Genomic DNA, 22,861 nt, shown 5'->3' on the forward strand with positions numbered 1-22,861 from the left:
TGTCCACTCTCCAGTTGGCCTCCATCGTGGGCCTGAGGTCACCGAGTGACAGAGCGGGGGTTCATGTAGACAATCCGGCAGTCTCGGGGTGCTGTGTGGGCCCATCAAGTGGGTGTTCGGGGTGAAGGGGCAGATGGAAGGTCCTCCTGGGGGACGTGGAGGGGCCCCTTCCTGCCCCTCCCCTGGCAGACAGCACTAGGGCCTGCTGGTCCCGGCCAGTCTCACGTCCACCGTGTGGTCCCACAGCCACCCATGCCTTTCTCTCTCACGTGGCCTTGAAAACACATGTCCCAGGAGCTGGAGTTGGACATATCCAGTCCCCCTGGTCCCTCCATGCTGGGCAGAGAGAGCAGGTGTGTGGAGGGTTCCAAAGAGCTTGCACAGTGGACGTGTGTCAGCCCCAGAGCAGAGGCCAGTGCCCCAGGAACCCTGGCAGGGCCATCCAGGGGGCTGGTCTGCAGAGGGCACAGAGGTTGGGGACCCAGGAGCCCAGGTCACCTGGTTGGGGCCCTCCTGTCTCTGTCTGTAATGTGGTCACCATGTTAACACACACCTGCCTGTTTACCTTCTATCAGCATCTGCATTAATACAAGCAAGCTGGTGGGAATAAACCTCTCTCTATTATTGTCTTTCAAATGCATATTTAGGAAATGTTACTTCTGAACTAATCTCTTTTTCGTGCATCCCCCCCGTAGCCCCTGAACAGCCCCAACCTGGAAGCCTGGCTTGCTCTGTGGCCATCTCCTTTTATTTTTAAATTCAGCTAAAAAGCTGCAGATTTTTTTTCTTTAAAAGCACAGGAACCAAAAGCCCGTGGATTTTGCAGCTAGAGGGTTCACTGGGTGCTGGGTGGCAGCAGTGCAAAACTTGGGGCAGTCAGTGTTCAAACATTTCAGTCACCACCCTGATGAATATTCCAGTCGGAAAGGAATAGCATGCATTAATTATTGTAAAGAGATGTCTTTAGGAGAAAATGATTTTGAAATTCAGTTTAATTTCATTGTAATGCGCTGCGAACAGGAAGGGAGTATGTGTGTTTAATTGGCTCTCCGGGGTAAGGCCTGGAAGCCGCATGCCTTTGTCACAGGCCATTAGTGATACAGACTGCATAATGAGCGAGCGCAATCAGCTCACAGCTGCTGGCTCCTACGGGGAAAGCATGATATTAAATAGAAATCAGGATAAATTAAACTTAACCCTTTCCCTTGCCAGCCCCTCCTGCTACGCGGATTCTGGCAGGAGCTGGAGAGCCGCTGCCGCGTGGAAGGGCCGTTGGCCAGCTCCTTCTCAGTGGCCTCCCCATGTCTAGATGAAAGGGGAGAGGTCCTACTTCGATTCCAGCCACTCCCACCCTCCCCGCCCTGTGTGCATCTGCCTCCTTCCCCTCAGCCCGGTTTCCCAATGGGCAGGGAGCTTCTTGCAAGCCCCCAGGGGTCATAGCTGCCACTCAGGGAGGAAGTCAAACGTCACCCCCAGACCCTCCCCCGACAGCTGCACTGACCTCTCCAGACTCTCTTGAGTTCCACCTGAGCACCACCACGCCCAAAAAGAAGCTGTGAACACACACACAGGCTCAGGGCTGGCCCAGGCTGGGGAGATGGGGCGTCCTCAGGCTATACATTGACCCTGCTGTCGGAGCCAGGGACACAGGCCGGAGACGAGGACACAGGACAGAGAGGAGAACACAGGACCAATGTGAAGACACAGAGGTGAGGACCTGGACATGAGGACACAGGACAGAGAAGGGACACACAGCTGAGGACGGGGGGTGGAGATGAGGACACATTGACCAGAACACAGGACGGAGATGAGGACATGGACATGGGGTTGCAGGATGGACATGAGGACATGGGGACAGAGCCAGCGAACTGCCCTCTCAACGCTTTCCCTTGAGCAGCTTTGTCCTTGTAAAGAGACTGATAACGGAACTTGAGGAAACAAAAACGTCCTCTGACTGACTTCAAAGACCACTCCCTCGTGCACTGTTCAACGGTCAGGGCGACGCGGTGGACTGTATGTGCCTCTCACAAGGAAAGACACGGGAGGAGAGACTTAGCTAACCGGGAGAAAGAGCCATAAGGAAACCCACCAGGGCGGCACCAGGCCTCTGGGGGCGATGCCTCCTTTTCTTCTACAGTCAGCACATGATATTATCATCAGAGACAGTCAAGGATATTTATTTAAGAAAGGAAAATGAGTCACAGCAGGGCAGCAGGGGTGAACCCTGACAGGGATGGGCGCAGAGATGTCCTCGAGGCCGGCGGCCCGAGGTTGGCAGCCTGAGGGATTGTGGGAGTGCTGAGAAGTCATAGTGTGCTCGCACCACTCACTGGGCCCGGGCAACCCAGGAGGGAAAACGAGCTGCAAAACACAGACAACATGTCACTTCCTCAGTGGGATGGAAGAGAGAATTACGGAAACAGAGACTGACCCCTCGTCACCAGGTTGGCACAGACCCTCCATAAGCTGACCTTCAGAGCCTTGACCAGGTTCTGTCCCACTCAGTGGAGCTGTATGTCGAGTGTTTCCAGGGATCGACGCAAGGACATCATCGGGGAGGTCCAGACAGTGCACAGGGACATCTGTCACAGCGTTCTTTGTGAGACGAGACCCTAGAGTCACTTATCCAGTGATGGGGCGGGGGCCTACTGTGACGTGTCCAAACAGCGGAGTATGTGAGGCCTTTAGAAGCCAGGTTGTGGAGAGCAGTGACACAAGGGAACCCCTGCCGGTGCGTGTCATCCTGTGCGTGGGTGGGTGTGTCACACGTCTGTGCATGCGTGTCCTGTGTGGGTGCGTGTTGGGTCTGTGTGCTGAGCACACAGCGCTGCCTGTTGTCATCTCTGCGTGATTTCTGTTTCTTCCTTTGTTTTCTCTCTCCCAGTGTTTCCGTAGGAAGCTTTTTCAGTCTTGTAAACACAGATGAGTGTAAGTTGTGTTTAAGCTTTGCACTGACGTTGAGCCCTCCTCGTGTGCAGAAGGCCTCAGGGTGGCCCTCAGGCGTACTGTTGGCTCCGCTCACTTCCCGCCAGGTGCCGCACACTGCGCTGTGCTGCTCTGAGTTCTCCCATCTCCGACGAGAGCTCTGCTGTGACCGTAAATCATAGTCAGGAGGTCGGCAGAGTGTAGAGATGCACGGACCCATGTCGCATGTCAGTGAGTGTGGCAGCTCGTGTCCCAGGCTGTTGACACCCTCCACGTGAGTCCAGCTGACTGAGCCAACTGGCTCCTAAGTGATCCTCGTTCCTCCCGCAAGGCAGGGTCACTGTGAAGGTTGCGTTGGGTGACAGGTCCCTCCAAGGACACTCGGTGTTGGGCTGTTCAGTCCACCCTGTCCAGCAGCCACCCTGGTGTTTCCCTGACTACAGGAGGCCGACACCCCGGTGGTGTGACTCCGCGCAGACATCCCCTGCTGTGGCGCGGTCCCTTGGTTGGTGGTGCCTTCTGTGTGTGGAGGGTTTGGGTTGTGTTGCAGTCCTGACTGGCGTCGTCTCCTGTGTGTGTGTTTTATTTTTCACATGACTTAAAAATCCTTTGTTCCCCAGTGGTCAGAAAGGTGTTCTCCTGTGTTTGCTTCTGAACCTTGTCTAGCTCAGCTTACGCTAAGTTAAGTCTTGGCTCCACCTGGAACTGGCTCTTGTGTAGAGGGACATGGTGACGTCGGGGCACGTTGTCCCCATTGTGTGAGAGCTCCTGGGCCCGTGTGGCTCCTGTGTTCTGCTGGTCTGCACTGGCCGGTCCCAGACCCCTGGGCAGAGGGTGTGTTTTTAAGTTTTTGTTTTTTATCGAAGTGGTTCGTTCAAGGCTTAAAGATCCCAGTGGTTTCACCAGTTTGGGAACCATAACCAGCTGCCCCAGACTTGTGAGCTGTTTCGTGGATGTTGGTCTGGTGTCCTAAGTGACTGCTGAGATTGCCGTCTCAGGACTTGGCGGCTCTGCGGACCCTGCTGTGGGAGATGAAGTTCTGACTCGCTCTCACCCGGCCCGTCCTCCCAACGTGGTCTGTAGGCAGCGGTTCTGTGCCGCGTCTGCACTGCTTAGAGCTGAGCCAAGGCCAGGTGGGAACCGTGGCTTCCTTCCCTTCTCGCGTGTCCTCCTGTTGGGAAGGCTGCTTTGTTCTCGTCTCCTGCATCCCAGTCCCAACTAGCTCCATGGGGCAGGCACGCCCACGCTGCCCTCCCTGCTCCGGGAGAGACCCCCAGGGACCCACCGCCCTCCACTTGGGCTGGTCGCCTCCGAGTCAGTGCACAGCCCCCACCTGGGCTGCCTCCTCCGTCGTCACAGTCTCTTCCTCCTTCCTCTTCCTCTCCGTGGTTCGAGACTGCAGTCCCCGGCACCTCCTGGGCATGGATGTGTGGGACGTGCACTTTTTGAGGACTTGCGTGTCTGGCAGTGTCTTTGGTCTGGCTGGGCTGGGTCCGGAATTCTGGGTTAGAAATCGTCTCTTCATTGGTTCCTGGCGTCTGTCTTTGCTGCTGGCATCTTTGCAGCACTTGATTCTTGGCACTTCATGACCTGTCCCCTCTTTGGAGTCCTAGAGGATCTTCTGTTCATCCTAAAGTCCTGAAGTTCGACAAGCCATGCACCTGGGGTGCCCTGATTTTCCTCGGCATGCTGGCGCTCTGGAAACCACGTCCTGTACTAAGAGCGGGAGGGGTGAGTGGGGAGGCGGAGCCTGTGTCCACGGACCATGAGCTCTCGGGCCTGGCCGTCCACCCTTCAGCCCCCAGAGAATGAGCCAGGGTGTGCTGAGGGCCCAGGCTCCCCTGTGTCTCACTTCAGTCCGTCCTCCTCCTCCCCGGGCGTCTGCCGCAGCCTCTGGGAGGAATCCGCATCCCATAGCCACTCCAGCCCACACAGGGTCAGCTCTTCTGGATCTTGACCACTAGTCCAACTGCTTTCCAGCTTTCAGTTTTTCTTCCCATAATCTCCTTGCCCATCCCCCAATTTAAGGTTTTCTGCCTTAAAAAAAGTTACTGTTGATTCAGAAGGGAGAGGACCTCACTGTGTGTGCTCACCTTCCATTTCTCCTGGCAGTTTTCAGGTGAGGTTTGTGCTCTGGAAGTTGTCGTGACTTCATTTTGCTTCTAGTATCTTCTTTGGCCCCTGCTCCATAGGAGTGGGTCCTAGAGAACAGGCACACGGAGGGAGGAGTCGGGGCAGTGGGCCACAGAGTCTCCAGGTAGGAGCGGCTCCTGTCTCTTGTGTGGGCACTGTCTCTCTGGGGCCCCCGGCGGGATGGCTGCACCACTGCCTACCTGGGTGGCTGACCTTCACCAAGTGCTTGGGAGGGGGCCAGGTTCTGTGCTTGCCCCACCCAGCCTCGGCCTCCTGGCCTGTAGACAGAGTCAAGACTCTGAGTGGACGCACACGTGGCTTCAGGGCAGAGCAGCTGGGGGACGCTGGCAGCAGTGCTCTTGGCCCCCTCGGTGTCCTGGAGGACCGGGAGCCTGAGTCTGAGGTGCTCCATGGCCACTGTGAGAGCCAGGCTAGGCCTCGTCTACCTAGCTTCCTTGCTCACTGCGCCCCCTCCCCTCACTGTCTGCGCAGCCGGGCTGGGGTGTGTGGGGTACCTGGCGTCACTCCAGATCGACAGCTCAGGATCCTCACGGGACAGGGATGACACTGTTCCGTGTCACGCCAGGGTCAGGACCCTCTAAGGACCGCAGACGTGCAGGGGCCAGGTCTGCTGCCCACGTGTTGCCCACACATCCGCAGAATTAGCCTCCGAGTGTCAGGAGATTTGTTTTCAATTACAGTTTAAGGCAGAGACATGAAGTTGCACTGATTTGCGAGCAGAGCCTAAATCCTGCTGCAGATCCGTGGACCTGGGCTCCCCACGATAAGATTTTATTGATCGCTCTGTTGTATCTGTCAGCACAAAACTCCCCTCCCCCAGCGTTAGAGCCGAGAGGTGGATACTCGTCGTTGGCAGGACTGACTCCAAATCGACATGTTTGGGTAGATGTGTTGTTACAAAAGTGAAAGTTGTGACTTGTTTGGTGCCTTGTGTCTGCGAAGCTCCTGCTGGGCAGCAGGGCCTGCGATGCTGGTGCTGACCCTCCATGGGGCCGACCTTCGCTGCTCTCTTGAGACCTTGTTGAGACTTTTGGCTTCCATGCGCTGGGCCCTCCCTTGTGATGGGGCTGGAGGCCGGAAGGACATAGGCTGGGAGGGGCTCTGGGAAGGAGCCCATCCAGCACCGCCGCCCTGAGAAGTCAGGAATCACAAACGCGGCAGAGATCCCCGGGACGGGCTCTGTGCGGTATGGGGCTAGCAGGGAGGCCCCTCTGCGGGGCTCCAGCGGGGGGCGCAGGGGCAGGGGTGTCCAGAGGGAACCATGTGCAGAGCAGGGGGAGACCTGCACTTACAGAGCTGGAAGAAGACGGTGCTCTCGAGAGCTCCCCCCAGGAGTCTCACTGTGGCTTCCTGAAGGGCTGGGAGCCCACAGGGCCCCATGGGCGCATCAGGAGACTTGGGGCTTCTTCTGTGGCCCTCGGGAAGCCTTCCCTGCTATGGCTGGGAAGGAACTCCGAGGCAGCCAGGGGGATAAGGATTCTGATGTAGGACGGCAGGAGCTATGTGGCTGTGGCCGAGTTAAGAGCTGGCATGAGGCTTCCCGACCTTCTGCCAGGGCCCACTGCATGTGTGACACACTCTGGGCACAGACCGGCCGCCCCTCAAGCCAAGTGAGTCCTGGGCGTCCCCAGAACCTCCCTGATGTGGGTGTGGGGCTGGGCTGACCACCCGTTGGCTGGCTTTCATGGGGAGACAAGTCTCTCGATCCTGTAACCGAGGAATCCAGGACAACCTCTTCCTGACCGGCGGTTGCCACGTTCTCTGACACAGGAGTCTGGTGCTTCCAGAAGGACGTGAGCCAGCACTGCCATCCCTCCCGGTCAGCCGCACATGGCCCTCAGGGTCTGCTCTCAGTCTGGCTGAGCGGAAACCCCATGTGCAGCTCAGGTGCAGTTGCTGGGTCAAGTGATGACCCCTGGGTGGTCTGCACGCACAGCTGCACGCCTCTAGGTGGGGAGGCCGTGGGGGACCCAGACTTCACTGAGAGGAGGGGCAGAGGCCCAAGGTCAGGGAAGAGATGACCCGAGAGCCACTCCCACAGCTGTTTCAGGACCCTGGCCGGGGCTGGCCCCATGAACAGCACATACCCCACGCCGGGTCACAGGGCCTGGTGGAGCGTGGAGTGGAGGGCGAGCACTCACCCGGCCCTGCAGCTCCCTCCATCCCTGCCCCCAGGGGAACAGGGCAGGTGTCCCCAGCAGGGGCTGACACCCAAGGGACCCCTCATTAGCATCCTGATAGGCAGTTTCCCACATTAGTTTGTGACACATTTCTCAGTCATGAATTTGGTTAACATAAATTCTTTCCTTAAAGGATTATTGCTCACTTATAACATGTTGCAGATGCTGCAAGTGACAGCGTGGTGGTGAGCCCACTGGGGAGGCCACTCTCCTGGAGTTTGGGGAAGAAAATTCTCCATAAACCCAACAGCTGTTGCTTAAAACTTCTTATTCTGAAATACTTACAGATTCACAAGAAGTCACAAGTAAAGCGCCGGGTCACCTGGTTTCCCCAGGGGCTGGTATCCTGTGTGACTAGCACAATGCCAGAGCCAGGCCCCGGGGCTCGTTCAGGTCCCACCAGCTCTGTGCACCTGTGTGTGTGCACGTGTGCGTGTACTCAGCTCTCTGCCCTCTTATTGCACATATCCATCCATGTAACCACCACCACGGTGAGAATGTTTCCGTCACCACAGGCTCCCACGTGCTGCCACTTCCCAGCCTCGTGTCCCTCCGCCACTATCCCTCACCCCTAGCACCACCACTCCTTGTCATTTAGGGAGTGTCATGGAAATGGAATCGTGTGCATGGAGCCTCTGGGGACTGGCCTTTTTCCTCAGCATAACTCCCTGGAATTCCACATCCCCCGGGCCAGCCTCCGCGCTCACAGTCACACCTGCTGTGGGCGAGGCAGCTGCTGGCCAGAAGCTCAGGGAGATCTCATCCGAAGGAGGTGCAGCGTGGCGCAGAGCAGGCATGAGCCGTCGCATGCTGGCTGCACCACCTGAACACAGGGCCCTTGTTTGTGGCTGCCTGGGTTTGACCCACATGTCACCAGAGCCAGGGCTCAACAGTGGCTGCGGAGCTGCCAGTCAGTCCCCAGGGTGAGGTGGGTGAGGCTGCAGTGGTGGGCACCCCTCCCTGGGCTGTCTCAGCTCTCAGGGCCTGAGGTGTCTCACGTGGGCGGGTGGCAGCCTCCAGGGGATGGCTCTGCGTGAGGCCGAGGCCCTGCAGGAACGTGCAGGGCCTCATGGTGCCCAGTGCGGTGTCCAGTATGGTGCGCACAGGCGGCCCCATCCTGGAGCGTCCGTCGTGTGTCCAGGAGGTGCTGCTGGGCAGCGGCTCTGCGCAGTGCAAACACCAGGGCACCAGCCAGCCTCTGCCCTTCCTCACACTGGGCCACACGGGAGGCAGCGTGGGCCACAGGCACACTCCTGGAGCGCCCGGCCACTCCTGCCCACACCGCCTCCTCCCTGAGCTTCTAGAAACCCTTTGTGCTCTGCTGTGCCTCTTTGGGATCTTTGGAGACCCACGCTGCTCCCTGACTCCTCCTGGTCGCGGTAGTGCGGCTGCCTCAGGCTGGCGGGGAAGCCGGGCGAGGTGCACACGTCCAGCGCCATCCCCTCCCCTCTCACAGCCAGCTCGGCCCGTTGCTGGGTGGCCTGTGGAGCCAGTGGGCACGGCGCCCGGCAGTCTGGTTCTCAGTGGCGGTGCGCTTCTGCCATGGGGCTTGTGCGATGTCCGTGCCGGCGCTCTGTAAACAGCACCCGCCCTTGGGCTCGCTTCTGTGCTGCATTGACCCCGCACCGCGCAGGCCACACCCTTCTTTCCAGAAGGCCTCCGTCGTCACCACTGAGCGCACGTCTGCTGCCCTTCAGAGATGTCTGTGTGCATTAGAGGCTCGCGGGGGCCAGGGCAGCGCTCCTCCAGGCCCACGGCTCTTGGCTGGGATTTAGCATCTGTCTCAGCCAATGTCCCGGGAAACAGAGCAGATGGGCTTGAAGGGGTGTTCAGGGTCCCCATTTTTTGGGGTGTCAAGCAGCCATATGGGCCATACTTCCCGATTCCAAATGTGTCATGTGTGTATGTGTCCATCCTGGGTGTTTCCTCGTCATCCCACCCGCCCCAGTCCTGTGTTTGGAAGTGAGGTAGCCAGGGCCTCGGGGTCTCCAGGCCATGCAGCAAGGGTCCCCTGTAGAGCAGAGCAATTCCACACTGGTGTTGGGTGGGCCCTGTTCTGCACAGACCCTCCGTTCTCACCCCTGGCCCCTACCCTCTCCAGTCTCCTTCACCCTAGAGAAGGCGGGTGCCCCTTCCCATCCCCTCCGGCCTTTCCAGAGCCTGACCATGCCTCTCCCTGCTCCAGGATGCCCTCAAAACCAGAGTTCTTCAAGAGTCTGTGGTCCACTCTCGTCTCCTTCCTCCACTTGCCCCACCCTCCCCACCCCTCATCCCACAGGAGCATCTCTACTGTGGCCCCACTCATGACCTCAGTATTTCTGAAAGCAGTGGCCGTCCCCATCCTGGTCTTCTCGTCCCTCCTGAGTTTTCCCATGTCGGCCACACTACCTCCCAAAGTTCTTTGCCTCTGCCTCGCAGACCTCTGCTGCTTTCTCCCCGTGAGCGGTCAGCAGGGACAGCTGTGCGGGAGCCTGGGGCCCCATGGGAGCACTGGGCTGGGGTGACCCCAGTGGTGCCCAAGTTGGGCCAGGTGGGCTCACAGCCGTGTCTGTCATTTGTTGGCCACCGGCCACCCCAAAGGACCTCGGGCCTGTGGGCATCGATGCGGGCTCTTCCTGAAGATGCAGACGGCAAGACTCCTTTCTCCCTCACCTGGTGTGGGACCTGATCCAGTGCTGTCCTCCTGCCTCCTGAGTTCCCCTCAGCTCCATCTGCTTGTCCTACCACCCCAGTCTCCAGCCTGGACGTGGTTGCAGCCATCGATGGGCCCCCAGTCATCAGCACTGCCTAGCATAGTTCCCACAATGCAGCTGGAAGGAGCTTGTCTAAAGCCCCCTGTGCCAGACCTTCCCACAGCTTCAGGGGCTCTCAGTAAAGACAGTGCATCTGGGCACAGTCCTGCGTCGTCCACCACACCTGCCCCCGGCTCCTTCTCACAGCTGTCACTTCCCCTCCAGCCCGAGTTCCCTGAGCCCGGGCTGACCCGCTTCTGCATCCAGCCCGCGAGGACTCCGAACACAGCTCTTGACGTGTGTGTGTCCTAGGGCTGCGGTAACTGCTCACCGCTAACTGGGGGCTTAAAACGACAGATACTTCTCCTCTCGGTTCCAGAGACCAGGCCTCTGAATCCGGGTGTCTCAGGGCCGCGCTCCCTCCACAAGGTCTGGGGAGGTCCTTCCTGCCTCGCCCAGCTTGGTGGGGCCCAGGCGTCCCTGGCTTGTGGCCGCATCCCTCCATCTCTGTCCCTGTCGTCACACGGCCTCTCCTGTGTGTGAGATCTCCCTCCGCATCCTTCCTATAAGGACGCGTGAGATCATAACTGGGGCCCACCAGGTAACTCAGGATGACCTCACCACCTATCCTTCTATGTGACGATGACCCAAATAAGTGACCAGGGCTCTCCTGAGTGTGCAGCCTTCCTGACTTGGCATATAAATCCCCCAATCTCTCCCTGATAAAATTTCCATGTGTCTCCAGCACCATCCCTACCATTTTGGGGCCTGACTTTTCCCAGAGGAGGTCCTGGTTCTTACTGCTCTTCATCAGGCTGGGGCAGGGTCTGCGTATGTGCATGAACTGGTGACAGGAGACAGATGCCACAGGAAGACTTCATCCCCCGTGAGCTGATGTGCGAGGAGGGGGACGCCTGGAGACGTCAAAGAAGTAGTGTCTGAACAGAGCAGGGGCCTTTGGAGGGACCAGCATGGGTGCAGCTGTCAGGGGCTCTCGCCCTGACTTAAGAGGCAGTAACACAGAGCAAGAGAAGTGTAGGTGGCGTTGACAGAGGCCCTGAAGCTGTGTCAGCCTTGGTGTGGGCAGTGGGGGGTGTCTCCAGCAGGACTGGGAACGGGAGGCACAGCCCAGGGCTGGGCAGCGATGCCCCACTCCGCTGGGTCTCTGGCTGAGTGGAGGCCGGCAGGCAGGAGCAGGGTCAGGAAGCCGCTGGAGCAACCTGAATACCAGCATAGCCTTGCTCTGGGCGTGGGCAGTTGTGATGGCCTGGACTGGGGCCATTCCGTGCATTTCAGGGGCAGATGGATGGTGGTCAGGAAGCTGTTGGAAGACTCATGGCCGTCCAGCGCAGAGGGGCCACAGCCAGAGCCAGGCTGCATGGCAGAAACGGGAGAGGGCTGCAGTGGGCCTCACGAGACTCAGGACAGGCTGCATCTGCCCCGGTCCCTGCAGCCCCTCCTGTCACTCCACGCCTGTGCCCTTTCCTGCCGGCCAGCAGCCACCGAGTCAGGCTGTCTCTCCATGTCAGGCCCTCCCGTTTCTCCTGCTTCCTGCAGCGCAGGAGAGTGAACCTGCTGTGCTCGCAGCCCTGCGCTCTTGGAGCCTGCCCTTCCCTCGGCCCCATAAATAAGCCGCAGCCCGTCCAGGTACACTCATCTGTCTTGTTTAATAGACTGGGGACGCCGCGTGCCGTGGCAGGTCGCCAGGAGTCGCAAGGTGATGGATGGCGCCTTCCTCATCGGATGGCATGATGTATAGTGAAATCTTTATGATTTATTTCAGCTGATAACCTGGCGTGAAGTGCGGGGTGTGTGAGAGCAGACAGTGAACATCAGCGCTGCCCTCAGAGGGCGGGTGTAAGCGTCCGCACATGCACACACTCTCGCATCCATGCACATCTGAGGGACCTGCACTTGCACGCACATGTACCCATGCTCACACTCAGCCCGCCTCACCCGTATCCTGGATGCCTGGGCTGGAGCGCAGACCCCATGTCACTCGCTGTTCTCCGTCCCACCCCCCTGCTCATGCTGGGCGACGCGTGGTCGGGCGTCACGTTTCCCAGGCCATCTGAGAAGGGATGGCTGCGTCCTCAGCTGAGAGGGCTGCCATCAGGGCTGCGTCAGAGAAACTAGACGGGAAAGTGCAGGCAGGCAGCGTGGAGGGACAGGAAGTCCCTGTTCTCGTGTCAGAGGTATTGGGAAAGGGCCGCAGTCGTGCCGGCCCCATAGGGCCCTGCTGTGGCCAGAACTCCACAGTGGGACATCGGAGGTGGCAAGTTCTCTTACATTTTCTGTTTTCACGGCCTGAGAAACAACAGGAAGGCACTGGGTGGGCAGTGACAGCAGCAGCCATCACGCCTCGGAGCCCTGGTTTTCATGGGCAGTCCATATCCATCCTCGTGGGATGCTGCCAGCTGCTTAGGGCCACAGCCAGAGGGGCTTTTCTGGTGTTGGCATCACAGATTGAGGTCACGGCCATTGAACTTCGTGTTCGCTGCCTTGTCCCAAAATGACCCCCATGCGGCCACTGTACCCCTGGTATTGACGCTCCCAAACACAGGCACCCAGGGGTCACCACACGTGTGCACACCAAAGTACACGGAGCCACAGCCCTATTGGAGCCCAGGACATGCTTCCCAGTGACCAGAGCCCCTTTCCCAGGTGACACGGCCGTGTTCAAGGACGGCAGGTACTGGATCCGGGGCCGCACATCGGTGGACATCATCAAGAGTGGGGGCTACAAGATCAGCGCCCTGGAGGTGGAGCGACTCCTGCTGGCCCACCCTAGCATCACAGGTGAGTGACCACGGCACTGCCTTGACCTTGAGCCTGTCAGTTCAGCTCAGCTGCTCTTGATCCAGACCCAGCCTGTCTTGGACCCAGATGGACATGCTCCAGCTATGTCTTCCTGTGCTTGATCATAGACAAAATGGGACCAGGTGACGCAATCATAGGTGCCACACAGTTAGTGTCTGCCCACCCCAGCCCACCTTGAGGATCTGCCTACCACCCACCACAGTTAGCGTGTGCCCACCCTACACCACAGCTGGTTTCCAGGCCTGATCCAGATGCTGCCAGGTCTGTTTAGCCTGCGAGCAGAAGAGCAGCGGTGTCCACACCCTCTCCCATGCTCAGGAATGGCAGTGAGATCAGGGCTGGCCATGGGCCAACTGTCCTGGGCAAGACTAGAGGAGGTGGCCATCCTGGCACTGAGGGGAGGCAGTAGGCACGTGGGTGCTGGTCCAGGAAGTGTGGGCCCCATCCAGACCTTCTCCTGAGCTTGGGTCCCAGGCTGTGAGGACCCGGGGGACGGCAGAGATGGCTGTCCACGTGGCCCATCCATGGGAGCCCTTGGGCCCAGGAGGCAGAACATTCCAGAATTTGATCGTCCACAGCCTTCATATTAAGAATTGTGCCCCAGGACAGTGCAGGGGGAGGGCAGGAGTGGTGGAGGGCCAACCCGCCCTGGACCCCCCCAGAGACGCCAGGGGAGGGTGTCCTTGCCTGTCCCCAGCAGGACTCTCATGCTCCTCAGCTGCGGACAGGGTGTCCCAGGACTGGCTCTAGGGCCCTGGGCGACTGCTGCACGTTCTGGCTACTCTGGAGCCCACAGGAGGCCTGGTTGTATTTCCAAGGTGCCCCTCTCTATTCTTCTGTCCCCAGATGTGGCTGTGATTGGAGTTCCGGACATGACGTGGGGCCAGCGGGTCACTGCAGTAGTGACCCTTCAAGAGGGACACTCGCTGTCCCACAGGGAGCTCAAAGAGTGGGCAAGGTAAGGGTTGAAGGGCACAACTTGCAGGGTCAGACGAACAGGACAGACGTGGTAAGGACTGTCTCGTGTCAGGGAGGGACAGGCAGGGTGAGAACTGTCCCGTGTCGGGGAGGGATAGGTGGGGAGAGGACTGTCCCGTGTCAGGGAGGGACAGACGGGCTATGGACTGTCCTGTGTCAGGGAGGGACAGGTGGCATCCTGGGTCCTGCTGGCCTCCTTCGTGGGGCTGGGTCAACCTCGAGGGTCAGACATGCTAGTACTTACAGGAGTCTGCCCACAACACGCCAAGGACCCAGGAAGCGCCATGACCACAGCAGGAGCAGATGTGGCCCTGTCTGTGCTTTCCCCTAAAGACCGTGAACACTTACAGGGAAATAGGAGGCCCCTGCCCTCCTGGCACAGGACTCAGGTCCCAGATTTGGGGCAGGTTCTGAGGTGGCAGACAGACGTGCTCTGGGGACAGGATCCCCTACGGTGAGCGGGTGAGTCCTCCCAGGACTCGTCAGGGAAACACATGGATGAGCCCAGCACTGCGATCCAGAGCAGTGGACGTGGCCTGGGGGCTGGGCTGAGTGAGTTGCAGCCTTCCCGTCCACTCCTGGGCAAACATGGCAGCATCCCTCAGCGGGCCACCCCACCGTGGTGCAGACACAGGCCTTTGCACATGCCCTTTGGGAGCTCACTGCCTGGCTGAGGCCAGAGCTCCCCACCCCTGCATGGGAGCCAGCAGGAGCCCTGTCCCTCTCTCCCCTGCGTCTTTACCAATTTGCCCTCGTGTCACCCTAAACCTTCTCCCAAGCCCTTCTGCCCCCATCGCAGCCCTGGTGGTTTCTCTGCATCCCAAGGCACACAGGCCCCCTTCTCTGTGCCCAGCAGTCAGTCCCAGCCCAAACCTGAACCCCCGCCGTCATCAGAGGCTGGACAGGACAGGACAGGGAGAAGCCTCTGATGGGACCGTTGGGCAGTGTCCTGGCAAGCTCGGAATGAAGCTGTTAGTAATATCCCCAGATTCTTTATTTTAAATCTAAGAATACTCTCCTTTCTATCCACTCTCCCCCCACCCTCTTCCACCCCAACTTGCCTCCTTCTCCTTAGTGCTAAAGAGATTTTGGCTCCAACGTGAATTCACAAACAGCAGGATTCCTTGTTTCATGAGGGGCCACACAGCTGGGCCGTTAGATTCCCCTGGACGCACAGCCTCGTGGTGGAATGCTGCATGGCAACAAAGGCAGAGAGGACGCTAGTCAGCCGGTTGCTGCTTTGATTAAACCATTACTTAGTTAAAAAGAGAAAGTAGGTACCTTGTGCCGAGAGCTCTGCCCGAGAGTTTCAGGGTCCAGGTCTCCAGCCACACGTCAGCCCTCAGCCGTCCTCAGGCAGGAGGCCCGGGCACCCAATGTCCAGTGCTCTGCCCCTTTGCACCCTGTGCTATGCTTTCTGTCCATCCCTCTGAGTTCAGGTGGCTCCTCGCCTGGCACCTGCAGGGCCTGCACCAGTCACTGTGGCTTGACCATGGGTGTGACAAGGCCCTGAGATGGGCGCTGTGTGCAAAGGGTTTGGGGCACCTTGGGGAGGTGCTCCCAGGAGGGCAGGCGGCCAGCCTGTGGGCTCCATGAGGACTATCCAAGGTTGAGGCCTTGTCTGGGCCTTTGTGTCCTCACACTGGGCAGTCACAAGGCGGCGACACCGAGGTTGCCCATTCCGTAGAGGGAGAGGAGGAGTCTTCCTTTCAAAGGGAGGGCTGAGTCCACATCCAAGGCACCATCCACGTCTGTGGGACACCTGAGGGATGAGGGAGAGGTTCCAGGCTCCGATTCTTCTGGATGCTGCTTTTTAGTGAAGCTGCTGGTCCTTTCCGTGTCACGTTCATTGCCATTTGGGGGTCTTTTTAAAAGTTTTCTTTAAAAATAATGTTTTCCCTTTTGCTGCCATTTTCTTCATTTCTGAAGATGCTTGCTGCCTCCGTCTCTCTGCTCCCCAAGTAAAGGGCTGTCCTTCTCCCCTTGCCACACTGTTGGCGGGAGTCAGGAGAGCTGGCCGACCCCCAGCTCAGGCAGGGTATCTCCTCGAGGGGGTGAGGATGGCCCAGGATCCGGGTAACAGCACCACGTTTTCAGGGTGTGGGACATGGTCGCCCCATCACCCTTCCATCCCCCAAACTGCCAAGTTGAAATGGGCCATGTGGGACTTCAACACCAGGAATATTCAGGAAGCCAGTCTTAAAACCAAGCCCCACGTTGACGTCTCGTGGAACTGTGGATGAGTAGTGGGCTTTGGCTTAAAGTCCCGTCCTAACTTTGTGCCCACTGTCCTTCCCCAAGGAGACGAGCAGAGGAAGTCGCTGGAGCGGTTCCCCCACTGCTGGGGGAACCTGCTCTCACTAGCACCTCGGCTCTGCTGGGCTCCTGGCCAAGACCCCCCTTGGCCTCAAAGCTCTTCTAAAAGTGTCATGGTCGACCAGCTGCTAAACTGAGACCTTTGGAGGAGAAGAGAGCCGGCGTTCTCTGCACAGACTCGTGGGCGGGCTCCTTGGTTCCCAGAGGGGATAGTCTCCTTCCCAAAAGGACCGCTGTTCTCAGAACAGCAGGGTCCACGTCCTTCACCATACTCTTAGGTCGTTTATTCGTTGTCCCAGCCTTTGTTCCTCTTTTAGTGGTCGCTAAGTCAGGTTTATAAGGAGTGGCTTTAACTTCCTGCAATGTTGCGCGTTCCCGCACAGACAGCGTGCCTCGCCTCACCCTGCCTGCCTGCCTGCTGTTGTCACTACACTTTTCTATTTGTTACAGACCCCACACTGCATGCTTAGTATTTCTGTTCAAATCGGTATTTCTTAGAGAGAAGTTAGTCCTAAGGAAAGTGATGTGTACGCCCCCACATGCTGTTCTTCCCACCCAGCGGGACCTGGGTTCCGTCGGCACAGATGCCTCACGTCTCTGGTTCAGGAGGAACTCTGTCAGCGTCTGTGCATCTGAAAGCATCTTTAATTTCACCTTCAGTCTTGAAAGGTGCTTTCCCAGACGTGGGATTCTAGAGTGACGGGCTTTCTCTTAGTCGGTGGAAAGCAGTCCTCCACTGCCTTCTCACCTGCCCTGTCACACAAGGACCTGCCGCCGTCTCAGCCACAGCCCCAGACCGCCCCTGCCCTCTCTTCTCCAGGCCCTGCCACCAGCTCAACGCTGGCACATCAAAGGGGAAGTGGGACGCCCACCTGGAAGGTGAAGGCACGGGCGTGGGGACAGCCACACGGCACCGACGCCCACCCAAACCCTGCTGGAGACAGAGTGTTGGCGGCAGGGCTCAGGGAATGGGCAGCTTTGTTCCAGGAGCAGGTGGGGCTGTTGGGCTGTAGGGTTCGCCCTGCTGCACTGTCAGGGCAACTAGGCCGGTTCGGGTGGCTTGTTCCGGTGAAGTCCAGCCCAGCCCTAGTGGGCAACCAGCCGCCTCCTGCAGCTGCCAGGACCACAGACAGTGGCACCATCTCCTCTCACGAGCCAGCAGCCTGCACCGCGAGCTCCCTAGTGTGGGAGCCACAGCATGACCTTTGGCCAGCAGGCTATTTGTGGCATGAGCCATCCCCGCTGATGCTGCACCCAGCCCACAAAGGCTGTGAGGCTCATGCTTCTGCATAAGCACCGGGCTGCTAAGGCCGAGATTGGGGGTTTCTCTGCCACCATCGCCGGCTCCTGGCTGTGACGCGTGCTCTGTGGTCGAGGCTGCTCCGCAGCTCGCAGCCTGGAGGTCCACGTGCGCCTGCTGGCCCTGGGCAGACATTGGGGTGCCGCGTGTCCTGTGCTTTGCTGTCTGTGACCCTCTGCCCATCTTGAAGCTCCTTGCCAGCAGCCCCACGAGCAGACCCTCCGAGGCCCAGGAGGCCAGGAGCTGGCGTGCCTGGTGCAGGAAACGGCCGCGGGTCTGTCTCCCCCTTCACCCCAGGCAGCATCCTGAGTGTCTACCATTTCCTCGCAAAAGGGCCTGTGGCCCCGCAAGCAGCTGTCGGAGAGTGAGAAGCAGGCAGCTCTCATCTGCTCAGAGGGAGAACCAGTGCCTGCAGCCTGAGGAGTTTTCCGGAGTAGAGCCTGGGGGTGGAGGGACCCCACTGTGGAGCTACTGACAGGAGAAAACACCATCTAACTGGGTGCGGGGGGGTCAGGGCAGCTCCTGGACCCACAGACAAGCCCCTGCCGCTGCTTGGGTGCTGGGCTCTGGTGAGGGAGGGCAGCGCCGGCCCACGTGGCCACCACACCCAGTGGTCTGCGAGGTGCCCGCAGGCCCCTCGGCCCTGACCACCCACCTCCTCCACTTGTCTGGCCGAGGCCTGCTGCAGAGAACAAGCTGTGGAGCAGGACCTTTCTGGCTCCAGGGCGAGGTCTCATCCTCTCCCCCGGGGCGGGGGCAGAGGGCCAGCAGGGCCTGGACCACACACTGTGGCATCTCTGTGTTCGAGTTCGAGTTCGGGGCTGGCCCGAGCTGCGGCTGGGTGCCGTGGCGCTGTCTGGGGAGGATGCTGGGTTCCGCTGCTCAGCCAGTGCTTGTCTCTGCAGAGACGTCATGGCCCCGTACGTGGTGCCCTCGGAGCTTCTGCTGGTGGAAGAGATCCCGCGGAACCAGATGGGGAAGGTCAACAAGAGGGACCTCGTCAGGCACTTCTACCCATGCAACCAGGGCGCCCCCAAGGCCGGGCGCCAGTGAGCCAACGTCCCCTTCAGACCCGAAGCCCCTAGCTCAGGCAGAACAGAGTCAAGTCTGACTGAATGAGGCCACAGCGCGAGGCCTCTGCAGCCACTGGCTGATTTCAAGTCATCAGGTGACTGCATGTCACCTCTGCCCCGTATTTGGGCCACACCCGCGCCTGCACGTGGCCCCACATGCTCAGGGCCCCCTGCCCCCAGGTGCCCTCAGGCTGCCAGGCAGGTCCTGGAAAGTCCAGAGGTGTCACCAGGGAAACAGGTCTCCAAAAGGAATGCAATAAAGGCCGCACAGAGTAATGGGATGCCTGTGCTGTGTGTCCCCGTTTGGCCGCTTCGTTCACCACAGGGCACAGGAGTGCACACCTGTGCACCACACAGCAGGGTGTCTCTGGCCGTCGGGGAAGCCCATGGAGCCACCCCAGGTGACCTGCAACCTCTCCTGAGCCCCCTGGGTGGACGCCGGACTGTTCTGAGCAGCCGACCTGGAGGACAGGCCTGGGTGCCTCTTCCGACCTTCCCTGGTGTGTCCCTGGGCAGCTCTGGGACGGCCTCTTCAGGGCAGAGCAGCGGCGGTGGGGATGGGGCTCAGCGACCAGAGGCAGGGAGCAGAGTGCCTGGACCCTGTGCTGGGTGGCTGCGAGCAGCCCCCTGGCACCCCCAAAGGGAACCTTCCAGACCTGGGCCTGGCAAACTTCACGTATGGGCCAGGTGGTCAACGTTTTGGGCTCTGCGGCCGTGCTCCCTGTCACAGCCACTCACTTCCACCATTGTAGCGTGGATCCCACTGTCCTCATTTGGAGTCCAGAGTCCTTGCGGTAGCCATAGGCTGGTCACGACTGGCCTGCAGCTGCTCTGCCATGACCCTTGACCCACACCCCCCGCCTTGGTGCTCCCTCCACAAGAGCCCCTTCCTTTCAGTCTTTGTCTAAATATCACCTTCCCAGCTGCCCCACCCCACATACAATTCCTGTCCCCGCTACAGGGGCTCCCTACTAGGCGGCCCCAGGTCCTCTGCCCGCAAGCTCAACGATGGGGCGCGCTAACCTGCAGAGAGCGACCGCGCGTGTCGGCCTTCCTCTCCCGTTCTTGGTTGTGTTGATTCAGATGCCTGAGTGCCCCCGTGTGCACACCAAGTGGAGAATCCAGAAGTTTCTGGACCGTTTACTGGAGACCAGGACCGTTCTGCCCAAGACTACTGAGAAGTGGTGCTCACAGCACAGTAGGAGTCTGGCCTTGACTTTTCCAGAACATTGTTTTCCTGGAATATGGGTCTGAAAGAGCAGCAAAATGTGGGAGCTGGAGCTGGAGGGGCCCCCTAGGCCAGGTGGAGGTGCAGTGCCCTGGGGACAGATAGGCCCTGAGAGGCTGTGGCCCAGCAAGAGGAGGCTGGGCAGAGCGGACGGAACTCCAGCGGGCAGCACGCGGGGGCCCAGGCCACTCCCCCAGGAGCTGTGTGTGGCCTGTGGCTCCCCCAAGGCCTGACCCCGGGCATGGCGTTTGCTTGGAGGAATTTCCCCTGTCCGTGCTCCCTCGGTCACCCGCCTACTGAGCAGGCCAGGCTGCCGAGGGGCTCAGCTGCTGCACCTGCAGCCCGGCTCCTCTTGGGCACGGGACTCGATGCCATAGCCAGACACTCCGGGCCCCAGCTCCTGACTGTCCTTGTGTCTGGCCCTGCGGTAACTAGGGAGCCACATGCTACTGAGAAAAACCAGATCTAACATTGCAGGATCTTTCCTAATCCCACTGGTTTGACATTGCATCTGTATTAATACTGAGATTTTTTTATTTTTATTTATTTTTATTTATTTGTTTTTGCTGAGGAAGATTCACCCTGAGCTAACATCTCCGGCAGTCTTCCTCTATTTTTTATGTGCGTCATTGCCACAGAATGGCCGCGGACAAGTGGTGTAGGTCCACTCCCAGGAACCAAACCTGGGCCACCAAAGCAGAGTGCGCCAAACTTAACCACTAGGCTTTGGGGCCAGCCCTGATGCTGAGAATTTTGATTCCTAAAAATGTTTACATGATTATTTGAATTATGCTGTTATCCACCTGTATGAAACATTTTCCAAAAAGTAACGGTCATCTTCAACTACCAACACATCCCTCTGAGGACAGTCAGGACGCTGCGCCACACTTGCTAAGTCAACATGACAGGGGCGCGAGGCTTCCCAAAAGCTCTCCCATGGCTGGAAACGTCTCCCTCCCCCCGCACACATGCGCATGCCTGCTCCCTGAGGGTGCGACCCTCAGCCCGGCAGCCCCTGCCATCAGCCACTTGGCTCCCCAGGGAGAGCCAGGAGCGGGGCCCGGGGAGCAGGTTGCTGCAGTGCCACTGACACCCATTTGTGCCTGTGGCCTCACTTGGCCGTGTGGGGCTTGAACTCACTGGGAGGCAGCCGGGAGTGTTGCGGGTGTCTGGGGGGCTGCTCCTCAGACAGGCCGCATCCTTCGCGCAGAGCGGGACCGGCCTGCGCCTGCAGGTCCCTCAGGCCCCAGAGTGCAGGGGCTGTGCCTGGCTCGTCCTGTCCCCAGGTGTTCCCACGTCTCTCCTCTGGATGTGGACTCATCGGTGGCCGGGGCGAGGCCCTCGTCCACAAAATGGGCTCTGCTTCCTCCTCCATTTATTCAGCAGACGAAGTGGAGCTCAGCATCCATGTGTGCAGACAGAACCAGCTTGGGGGAGAGACCCCCGGGGGACAGGCTTGAAATAGACACAGAAATGGGGCCAAAACTACCTGGCCCCTCCCCGACACCTCAAGGCCCACACCCTTTCTCCCTCAGTTTCCCCGTTCTGTGATCTGAGGCCAGTGCTTCCTCAGGGCTCTTCTGGCTGACCAAGGACTGAGGGCTCTGCTCCCTCAGAAGCCAAGTCTGGGGGTGCTGGTAATGCCAGCACAGCCTCCCACCCAGGAGCTCACCACCCGCCCTGGCCCCCTGGTGGGCTGCATGCGGAGTGCCAGCAGCCAGGGATCAGCACAGGCCAGGCCGCCAGCACCCACTGACCGGGCACCTCTGTGTCCACCCAGTGGCAGCCATGGCTGGGATCTTTCTGTCTAATGCCCACACTGGCCCTCCCGCCACACCAGCAGCACGAGGTTCCCCACGGTCACGGGTCACTCAGCGAGCCAAGGCCTCCGGTGTTCCCTCTGTGCCCGGCCTTCACGCCTGGGGCCTGAGAACGTCCACACCTGGGCCTGGCTCCCCTGGAACCTCACAGCCCCTTCCACAGGGGGCGGTCAGGAAACATCATGAGCGTGGACCCTCAGTGCCAGGCCCCCAGGACCGCAGGCAGCCTTCATGCCCTGGGTGAGTTGCGACCCCCCCAGGGCCAGGGATCAGACTGCAGGTGAGCCCATGAGCAGAGCCGCCTGCCACCCTGGCCCCCAGTCAGTACAGGTGGGGCCAGGACGCCCTGCAGGCCAGGGCAGGGAGGCCAAGCACCCCCGAGCAGGACCCCATGTCCGCCACCTCAGAGGGCTAGCCAGGCCCCGCAGGAAGAAATGCACCGCCCCCAATGCCCGGGTCTGGGCACTGAGCTGGGCGCCCAGTCTGAAGAGGGTGTGGAGACTGCCTGCTGCCATCTCAGGAGGAGGTGACACATCTGCAGTGCAGGAACTGCAGCCCAGCGCCCGGCGAGACGAGGCAGCCCTGGAGAGACAGCACAGCACCTGCCTGACCGCCAGTGACTGGTAAACAGGAGGTGCGTGCCTGCAGGTGCATACACCCTGCACACGCCTGCATGCACGCGTTTGTGTTCACACATACCTGCGTGCATGTGCATACACGTGCCTGTGCACACACACATGTCCTGTGACGCTCCCCAAGTCTTTGGGCTAAGTGGGACTAGGATTATAAAATAGTTCTCCGAAAACCCGTGGAATCACCTTAAGCTCTGAAATCCCAACTCTTTTTCTGTTTTATGTTGAATTTCTACATAAAAAACTTTGAAGTTTTCCAGCACTAAACAGTCAACTTGAAAACTACAGCTCTAGTTCTTAAAATGGTCCTGTCTGTGACCTCACTTCTGTGGGCTTCTTCGTGACCCACACTGTCCCCTCCCCATGCCTGCCTCTCCCTGTTCCTCCTCCCTCACTTCCTGGGCCTGTCTGTGCCCTCCCCTGCTGGACCGCCACAGTCCCCTCCCCCATCACTCCCTTATAGTCAGAGCCCCCCCGAAGTCTGGTGAGTTGCTCAAGATCACCTTTGTCATTGTGGTCCTGTGTACACTGTCATGGTTGCTTGGCAGCCCTTCTAGAAACTTCCTGAGACAGAGCAGCCCACACTTCACTGTGACCCCCTACACCCTGCCTTGGTGGGCCCTCTGGGGCTAGCTTCCCCTCCCACAGGGCTGTGAGCAGAGCTCAGAGCAGCCTTGATCCTGCTCACGGGAGTAAAGTGTAC

The 22,861-nt window shown here is 59.3% G+C and overlaps 1 protein-coding gene across 3 annotated transcripts in view; it reads left to right on the top strand.

Moving 5' to 3' along the window:
- ACSF3 (acyl-CoA synthetase family member 3) overlaps window positions 1–18,759 on the top strand; it is a 69,342-nt gene extending 50,583 nt beyond the window's left edge. For all 3 annotated transcript variants that reach the window (XM_001488151.5, XM_070263171.1, XM_023637512.2), the window contains 3 exons: window positions 12,656–12,790; window positions 13,658–13,769; window positions 18,311–18,759. In XM_001488151.5, coding sequence (XP_001488201.1) covers window positions 12,656–12,790; window positions 13,658–13,769; window positions 18,311–18,458 — 395 coding nt within the window. In that variant the 3' untranslated portion in view covers window positions 18,459–18,759. The remainder of the gene's footprint in view (window positions 1–12,655; window positions 12,791–13,657; window positions 13,770–18,310) is intronic.
- The last annotated feature ends 4,102 nt before the right edge of the window (window positions 18,760–22,861 follow it).

This window comes from Equus caballus, chromosome 3 (genome assembly GCF_041296265.1).
Source record: "Equus caballus isolate H_3958 breed thoroughbred chromosome 3, TB-T2T, whole genome shotgun sequence".
Lineage (NCBI taxonomy): Eukaryota > Metazoa > Chordata > Mammalia > Perissodactyla > Equidae > Equus > Equus caballus.